The sequence below is a fragment of the Melanotaenia boesemani genome, chromosome 22 (assembly GCF_017639745.1).
Source record: "Melanotaenia boesemani isolate fMelBoe1 chromosome 22, fMelBoe1.pri, whole genome shotgun sequence".
Lineage (NCBI taxonomy): Eukaryota > Metazoa > Chordata > Actinopteri > Atheriniformes > Melanotaeniidae > Melanotaenia > Melanotaenia boesemani.
In genome coordinates, this window is record NC_055703.1 from 16,130,601 (window position 1) to 16,139,995 (window position 9,395).

Here is a 9,395-nt window from a genome sequence, read left to right on the forward strand (position 1 = left end):
ATAAAAATGGCTTTTTCCTAGTAAGATAAGACCTTTCCTAGTAGCCTAAATTGGTCATGCCACTTTCAGCTTTTTTCTTCTTCTTCTTATTCTAATGTTACTGTACATATTTTCTTAGTTCATTTCTACTGTGATAAGCTGCTGTTTTTAAACTTTCAGTAACAGAATTACGGTTTTCTGAATTACAGCAGCTCAATTAATGCGGCTAAGGTGTCGGGGGTTTCTGACAGAGTGGGACCTCTTTAACGCCAACACGTCTTTGCTGACATTTACAAGCTCCACAACAATGTCTGTCACCCATATTTAGCCCGCAACACAGTCTTCGCTCCAGAAGAATTTAGAACAAGAGCTAAAGAGCAGTCTACATTAACCACAGTTCACCGCAGAGGACATGTAAAGGCTGCAACAATGTTGTTCAGATTCGGCGTCATCCTCACTCCGGTATCTTCGTACGCTGATGTTTTCGTTTTGGGTTCCCGTGAGGAAATGGGCCACTGGGATCTGAACAGAGCGGTGCAGATGACAGCCTCGCGCACACTCCCGTCACCAGACGAACCGTGTCTGTGGGTCGGCGAGGTGGAGCTCTCGGAACCGTTCAGAGATAAACTGTGGTTCAAGTTCATTCAGAGAGTCAGAGGGAATTATGTATGGGAAGGTATGCAGTTTAATCCACAACACCATTCACACAGGATTTCTCAAAGATTTAGTCAAATGTTCAAAGAAGGTGTCCCCAATGCAGGGCAATGAAAACCTAAATCCGCCATGTTTGGTGTAATGCACCCATGCTGCCACATGGTGGCGGTAAAGTAACGTTGGCCATTTCCTAAATGTTTTGATTATATCTGAATAATTAAAACGCAAAACGGTAACAAAAAGCTAAAATTACATGTTAAATGTCTCAATGAAAAACATATATTATTATCATTATATTGAGACTATTAATTACTGTATCAGAAATTGTAATTATTGCTTAAATATCAAGTTACTATCTACCACAGGTTTCTATAATATAAATTGAACATGTATATTATGTCCCACACATAAAGATCCAGGTTTCTGCAGTAATTGACTAGTCCTGCAAAATATTTTAAGAGAAAATTACACACTTACCTGCTGAAAGGTTTTCTCCTTTGTCACCAGGCAACGGTCCAGGCCATGACAGGTGTTGTTTATTTGATGAAAGGAACGTGGTGGATGGAGTGTACTGCCACCCGATTGGTCACTGGATAGAGGACACTGGTCACACAGATGAGATGAGACACACCACCAACTTTTACTTTAGGGTGGCGGGTCAGAAGGCCATACATTGCTCCAGGTAACAGTATGATGAAAGCGAGGTCTGTGAAAGGCTGTGTGATGTCTAGATCCCTTAAAGCAGGAAAAATAGTTGTAAAATATTTCAGACCTTTCAGAAAACAGTAAGTTGGCAAAGGTAAAGTAGCTAACTTAATTATGTGGTAAATTTTAAGCTTTTTGTAACTATCTTTCACTAGCTGTGCCCCCTTCATGCCAGACAGTGGTGACTGAAAGTGGCTTCAGCTTAGCAGCAGACATAATGGTGGTATTGATTTCTTTCAGGGAACTCATTGCAATTAAGTGAATAAAACATGCTCTGAAATATTGACCTATCACTTTAAAGAGGGATTTCTTTGTGAGCTTCAGTCTTTTGAACGTTATATTCTTTATTCAGTTTTTTTGTTGCCAGAGTACTCGGGCTGTACCCGTTCTGCTTAATGATACATAAAATTGAGTGAGATCCCGTGGGACCAATTAATTTCCATGCCGAAGTGTGATCATTTATTTAGTTTAAGCATTACTTTCTGGCATGTTACTTTAATTTTATAGGTTTGGTGTGAATAAAGGCAAGACGTATGGACAAACAGGTACAGTTATGTGGAAAAAAAGTAAACTCTCTTTCAATTCTAAGATTTTACGTATCAAAACATTTAAAAAAAATGGTCTTACCAGAACTGCTTTCAATATTATAGTAGTATGTGCTTTAACTATTAGACCACTGGATAACCAAGAGTAATCGTTTCATGAATAGCCTTGAAGATTACATCACATCCTTTCTTTCCCTTAACTATACTTTTTAGTCGACATAAGCAGTCTTCATTGATAAAGCCTATGAATAAATCTGCTGTATAAGTTGATTTTCTACTTTGTTCTGATACAAACTGTCAGAAAGTATTCCCCATCAGTACTTAATGATACAACAGCAGCTCTGTCCTAATGGAAGCTGCTGAATTTATGTCTCTGACTTCTTTCTTGCAAACAAGCCCCCGGTCATTTTAAAACCAAAGCAGTATTTGAAAACAAATTCCTTTGGATTTTATTGTAATTTGTTGGCTTTGCGCTTATGTGTAACAATAATATTAAAAAAGGGGGGGATCACTGTGTCTTGAAAATCTCTCTCTATAGAATTAAAATTATTTGCACATTGTTGCAATATTTATTTAATTTTAATCTACATTGCAAACTGTTTCCAATTTTTGGGGCAAAAATCTTCAAAATTTATCAAATGCTTTCAAAATGATTTGCTTGATTTTTCCTATGAAGCGTGTCTGCACTGAGTAAATGTCTATCCTCAGATCAGTCATCTATCCTGGGTTTAGAAAAAGAAAACTTGCAGTACAACAATACAACATAACCTTTGTTAGCAGAAATCTCTAGAGGACACAGTGCACACAGATAATAAACAGCTAGAGTGAACTTTAAAAACAGTTTAAAGAGATGGTTTAAAGGATGCATGTTCCTACAGTATACATGTTGGTCTTGTGCCCTAAATCAACTTGTGCATGCTTTTGTTCTAGGATGCAGACGTGGTGCCATGGCATATCAGGCACAGCAGAAATGAGCCCTCGATCCCTGAGGCTGTGAGCACATATCTTGCATAAGAATGAGCAGGCCAGGCTGGTGCAAACGGGTTTTAATTTGTGTCCAAAGGACCTTACAAGGCTTGTGTCAAGGACCTGTGTTCAGCAGGAAGCACAGTGCTCCTGTAACACACCTAATATTAGCTTTTTTTAAAGGAGTTCCTCAGTCTGTGCATCCATGTAGCCCCAAATATCGCAATCACTGCCATAAGTCATGGTGGGATTCCAAGAGACCCACTCACTTTTTAAACAAATAACTCATCTGTCATCTTCATATTTAGAGGAGGGAAGGCCTAGGGCTTACCAGCCAGTGACTTTATTTACCAGATTAAGATATTTGCTTCTTGTTTTAAATTGGCATACAAGATTGATTTGGTACAAAGAAATTTGAGAGGAAAAACAGTCATTTTGAAAGAGGAATATGTTTCTGCTCTGTTTAGTTAAAGAGTTCGTGAAATGAAAAATGCTAAAAAAGAAAATAAAGAAATAAAAAAAAAACACATTGCAGATAAAAAGAAAAAGACTACCTTGTTTAAATAACTACAACTGGTGCTTATTTATGCTCCCGTTGACTCATGTGGAGTTTTCATTTGGAAGAAAAAGGACAGTTGATCCAATCCTGATTAACAGTTTTAAGGTTAAAACCAGAATAAAAGAAAGGTCATCTCATAAAAACATGTTAAGACGTCTACTTTCCACCACAGTGTCACACTGGGACATAACGGATTAGCAGCGTCCGTCCTGTCTTTTACGTGTCACCTCCTCTGGTTGTTGACTTTATGCATACTGATGAACACTTAATGGAGTCTGCCTCAAACCACAGTGGTCAGGAAGAAAATTAGAAGGACTGGAGGTTAATAAAACACCAGAGCGGGGAGAGACAGAGTGAGAGAACATGCAAGTTAAACCTTATTAGTGACATGACTTGTTAAGGTCTGCTTTCCTCTGTTTCCAACATAGATAATTAGAAATAAATAATAGATGCATTCTTCTTCACTGACTTCAGGGTGTTGCCACGTGTGTGGCTGGGCAGCTGCCCCCGACAGGTGGAGCACGTGACAATAAAGATGAAGCATGAACTGGGCATCACCGCAGTGATGAACTTCCAGACTGAGTGGGACGTGGTGAACAACTCTCACGGCTGTAGGCGCAACCCTGAGGAGACCATGACCCCAGAGACCATGATGCATTTATACAAAGACTGTGGCCTCTCATATGTGTGGATACCCACGCCTGACATGAGCACAGAGGGTAAGGAGAGCTTTTAGTCACACATTTCAGAAACAAAAATATATTTAGTCAAGACAAAACCTCCAATATACATAATGTAGCTGGCAAAAACTTAACTTTTAAACCGTTCTCTGTTCCTTTCAAACAATTCACAAATCCACAGATCAGCAGGGATAAATGCTTCTATTAGCAAAACATAGTACTAATTCATTTCAAGAAATAAACCACTGAAGAATAATGACCGTTGACCAACACCCGCCAATGACCTTCCACATTTTCCTTTAACCATAATGTTAAGAATTATTCATACAGCTTGGGGTCTCATGGGTTTTGTTGCTCTCAAATATGCTACTCATAGATTCTGGAGAAATCAAAGAAAAGAAGAGTAATGCAAATGACCCATGAGTCTTGTATGATCACACTTAACCATAAGGTCTTTATATAAAGGATAGTAATATATGAGCAGCTATTGATTATGCTAAATAAATGTCATAAATATGCATGGTTGCACACTGAAGTAAAAGAACTGCTAACAACTGTGCATATATATTTCATTGCAGTTCATGCCATGTCAAAGGAGAAGTCAAGCAATATTTTATACTTTCCTTAAGACCAATATTGCTTATTCCTAAATTTTCCTTGGTGTATTAATGAGCCTCAGCATTGCACAGTGTGAGTTTTTGCTTCTGACTCAATCCAGCATTTACCTTCAGATTGTATAAAATCTCTAATACACAGCTCCAGCAGCTGAGCAGAGCTGGTCCTTTAAAAGAAAAAAACATACAGACTTATTCCAGAAGATATTAACAGGCCAAGAGCCACAGACAAAGTAGCGGTACCAAACGCTAATGAAGGTTTAACTAACTCTTTCTCTGCAGGTCGGATCAGGATGCTTCCTCAGGCTGTATTCTTGCTCCACGGACTCCTGGAGAACGGCCACACTGTCTATGTCCACTGTAATGCTGGTGTCGGCCGGTCCACAGCAGCTGTGTGTGGTCTACTCATGTATGTTCTTGGCTGGACCTTGAGGAAGGTGCAGTATTTTGTTGTGGCTAGGAGACCTGCAGTCTACATAGATGAGGATGCTTTAGTCCAAGCTCAAACAGACTTCATCCAGAAGTTTGGCCAGCTGCGATTATCCTTTTCTCCCTTAGAAACATGAGACTTCAAATATGGATTTTTTTAAGTTATGAAAAGCTCTGCTGCAATTCTAAAAGAACAAAAAGCATATGTTCAGAGAGAAAGATGACAAAAGGGGGGAAATAACATGTAACAAATAAACTGGGAGCTAATGTATGTAAATAATCCACTTCAGTTGAGTGGCTTTCAAAACGTAGTTGATTCCTAAGTATCTATAGAGAGAGGAAGAGAGATCGGTCGGCTGCCAGAATAAATGCTGCAAGCAATTAATCTTACTATGACGTGTTAGCTTCTCACTTTGCCATTTACCCCATATGGTTAAAACTGGATACTGTCATTTTCAGTATGTGCCTGTGGGGTGTTTGAAAAGACCTTTTCTTTTAGCCTTTTTGCTAGTAATCAATAAACAGAGTTGACATTTTGAAAAGGCAACTTTTAGCTGATGTGCTGAATTGCAATGGGTCGGAGAAAAATAAGCAATGTATAAAACCAACAATATATACTAAGTTTTTTCATTATGCCCGGTGACATATTGTTATTTTAGGTGGACAGGAAGCAGGTAAACATGTAGAGAAATATAAATTCACTGCTGTGTCTCCTCCAACATGCTGTGCTCCTCAGTAGAGCATTACCCTGCCGTTCTTGATGCATGATTGTGTACTATTTTCAATAGTCTTCTTTTATATTTCAGAGGGGGGGATTTTTTTGTTGTTGTTTGTTTTATGGAGTTTATGCTACATGACAGTGGCACATCTTGTCAAGGATCCAAATCTTTTTCTAAATTTAATAAATCAGCAGGGTCTCTACTTCTCTGTCAGAGGTATTTGGCTGCCAGACATCAGCGAATACAGCTGTCTCTCAGAGCTTGATAGCATTTCATTTTTGATTTATCTGACAGATGCTATCTCCTAAATAACAAGTGCGGCATCCTTCCCAGGCCACTTTAATGCATGCATAATAATCCATTAAGACTGAGGTTTTTTTTGTTGAATATGTCAAACTTTTGATTTAATTCTTGTTGAGAGAAAAGGTTTTCATTCAGTCTGATATACAAAATTTGGGATGTTGTGTGGAGACTGGGAAAGTTTCCTCAAGAAAAAAGTTTTGGACCTCATCGTTTCTTGTGAGACAGTCCCTGTGCTCCATGCCATCAGGGATATGTAAGCGGACAGGGCAATGCTCCTGAGCTAACAGAGGCAAATCACCTTGGTGTTATTCTAAAATTATTCAAAATACAGACTAAGGTTAAATATTTATTTTCAGCAGTGGTTTGAAGAATTGACATTATTACATCTGCATATACCTTACTTTATGTTTACACATCATCTTACTGCACATTTCAATGGGCAAGTGTAAGTAAATGATGTTATGATGTACATTAACAAAATTTTCACAAGTGGAGCAAAAATGATTTAACTTGTATATCTTTCCTAGAGATGAGTTTTGAGTTTCAGGATATTTAGTGGATGTAAAATCTACAAATATATACAAAAGTTCAATGGTGCCTTTAGAGACTGCATAAATCTATGGAATAAAATAGTAGCTTAATAAATCAGGTGTCAGTCAAGTTCAATAATCTTACATAATATACTTATATACTATTCACCTCTACATCTAAAGTTGTAAATCCTGTTTAGCGTAGGAGTTTGTGCAGTGTACAAATAACAAAAAACTTAATAGAAATGTAGAAGAATACCATTATTTAGTCATCTGCTGAAAAACGTTGAACCTTTGCAACTTACTAGGCAGAGAAACCACATTAAACAGAAAGACCTTGTAAACAGGGTTAAAGGATGTGATGGCATCAGGATTTCAGTTAAATAAAACTCTAGGTTTTTAGTGGAAATGAATCATAACAAAGAGTTATATTTAAGAAGATTCTGCAAGGCTTATGAGGCATGAAGCAACACGTGTAAATCTATTTGTGTCAAATATATAAAACAAGTGCGACATTTTGTAATGTTTGTTTATTATGACAGCCAATGCACCTGTTTTTAAGATGTTAAAGGACTTTGGTCAACTTAAGCGTTGTTGGAAGGTGCTACAGAAATAAACTTTACCGTTACATATGCTGTCTATTACTGAGTGGTTAAAGGGATAAGTTCAAATGTGTTACAGTGCTAAAGAACACAGAGATGCTAAGAAAATGAAAACAAAATGGCAAATTCTGTGACTTAAACATCTTAAAGAGCAAATCAATATGTTCAGTTGTGAAGACTGAATCCCACCAGTTTGTCAGAATTAATCTTCATCAGTAAATTCAGCAACTGTCTGAGACATCTGTTGCATCATCAGCCTTACAATCAGCACTAAAAATCACAGCCATCACCCTCATGAGGATTGTTCGAAAACGTTAACCTCAACTGGCAAGAGACACTTGTGATTGTAAGCCGATGATCATGAAGACCTGAGCAGTTCCACTGTTAGAAATAAAAATCACCCTTGAATAAAAGGTCAAGTCTGTATAGTCATTAAAAATAATTTAATATACTCATCACTAAAGGAAAAAAATATTCTTAAAAAGAGGTGCCTCACAAAATCCCTCTACCAATGTATTCCTTCTCCAACATCTAATTGTGCATGTGTAGCAGACAATATGTTTAAATTGGATATAAAGGAAATTATTTTTTTTTTCTCTGGCAAACTGACACAGTATGCATCATGCAGAGACAGCTGAGAGACAAAGCAAACTGTACTGCAGTCAGTGTAGTATATCGCTTTGGGTTCAAAGATTCTATCTTTATAGCTGTATTAATTTTCAACTGATACCTCATTTGTAAAGTTTATATTGAAGCTTGTTCTTTTTTTATTTGGTAACAAGCTGATAGATAATATAGCCACATAAATTCAGCTTTAAAAACTGAATACTAATACAACTTGAGTCACCTGAGAGCATGATATGTGTAACATGAAGATTGAAGCATTTTCCATTTATCTTTAGTCCAGTTTATTAGCTTGGATAGTTTGAGGTTCAATGGATTTGTTACACTTCCTCACCTGCACAGGAAATCCAATAATTTACACATGCAGAGACACAAATGATTTATATTCATCACATCTGCTCACTTACTGCTGGGCAATTTACTTAATAAATTCCCATATTGACTGTCTGTAGATTTAAGGAAAATCCAGCAACAAACAGATTTGCTTGCACTTTTCACCTGACCAGAGCTCCAGCATGTAATCCTTTAAAACCCTCACAGACAATATTTTATTGATCATTAAATTTCTTTGTATGCACCAAGAGAAACGTTTTCCACTAGGTTTACCTTGTCTTGCTGAAGCATGATTATCCCAACATCTGTTAAACTGCTCCACTGGCCGAGTGAACCTGTCTGTATTACTTGCAGTGTGAGTCAATCCTCGGGCAGAACCCTGCTGATACTCAGAACCCTGAAGGAACATAACAATAACCAGGCTAATGTATGCACACTCAACATTTCTCAATAAAACGTGGAAATTGTTCACTGTTGCACATAAACTATGCACCCAATATTTTTGCCAGTCTGTAGGTAGGCTTTTTGTTTTTGTTTAGTGGTTTTTTTTTTCTATGTCCTGCATCAATACTTTTATAAATGCATCATACCACAGGCCTTGTGTTTCAAAAGGAGGAAAATAGGTGCATTTTGATTATGTACGGGGAGACAAGCTTAAAAATCCAGCTTGCTTTGCTGTTGTTTTTCTTTTAAAAACTCTGAAATTGGTTGCTCATTGTTCTGCTAATTTATTCATCAGATTAGACATTTATTAATGCAAATTATATGGTACAGTGGATCCTGATGATGCACCATAATAAATAACTAAAAGCCATTTTCTTATCTTTTTTTTTCTTCATAATTCTGCCAGACGTTTCTGATAACAATCTGAGCCTGTTGGCTGCAAAGATGAGCACTTTAAATTAATATATGGATTTGCACCATATTATTATATATGATGCAGCTGTTAAATGGTTTGCTGCTCAAGACATAAAGACTCAGTATGGGTATGACTGAAAAGGCCTTTGTGTCTATAAATAGTTTACACTCAAATATAAAGAACATTCCAGAAACTTTCTTTAGTTTAGCCTTTAGTCTTCTTAGGTAGTCCTGTAGTCCACAGCAGATTTTTAATGGCACCTGGTGTTAAGATTTATTCTCTACAGATGGATGG

At 37.3% G+C, this 9,395-nt stretch overlaps 1 protein-coding gene across 2 annotated transcripts; it reads left to right on the forward strand.

The window, feature by feature from the left end:
- Positions 1-207: 207 nt before the first annotated feature.
- On the forward strand, positions 208-9,047 carry epm2a (EPM2A glucan phosphatase, laforin). 2 transcript variants are annotated; one of them, XM_041975907.1, is made up of 4 exons: positions 208-655; positions 1,141-1,315; positions 3,883-4,136; positions 7,933-9,047. In XM_041975907.1, the coding sequence occupies exons 1-4, from the start codon at positions 409-411 to the stop codon at positions 8,010-8,012; spliced, it is 756 nt and encodes a 251-aa protein (XP_041831841.1). In that variant the 5' UTR covers positions 208-408; the 3' UTR covers positions 8,013-9,047. The 2 variants fall into 2 exon arrangements, with proteins under 2 accessions (XP_041831841.1, XP_041831840.1); XM_041975906.1 differs by lacking the exon at positions 7,933-9,047 and adding an exon at positions 4,985-6,994 and having other exon boundaries at positions 3,883-4,127.
- The last annotated feature ends 348 nt before the right edge of the window (positions 9,048-9,395 follow it).

What these genes read in the sequence shown, in the direction of transcription:
- epm2a (XM_041975906.1), top strand. Translation starts at nt 409, where the DNA reads ATGTTGTTCAGATTCGGCGTCATCCTCACTCCGGTATCTTCGTACGCT. An exon ending in AGGGAATTATGTATGGGAAG is followed by an intron (nt 656 to 1,140) that starts GTATGCAGTTTA and finishes CTTTGTCACCAG; the next exon opens with GCAACGGTCCAGGCCATGAC. An exon ending in AAGGCCATACATTGCTCCAG is followed by an intron (nt 1,316 to 3,882) that starts GTAACAGTATGA and finishes CACTGACTTCAG; the next exon opens with GGTGTTGCCACGTGTGTGGC.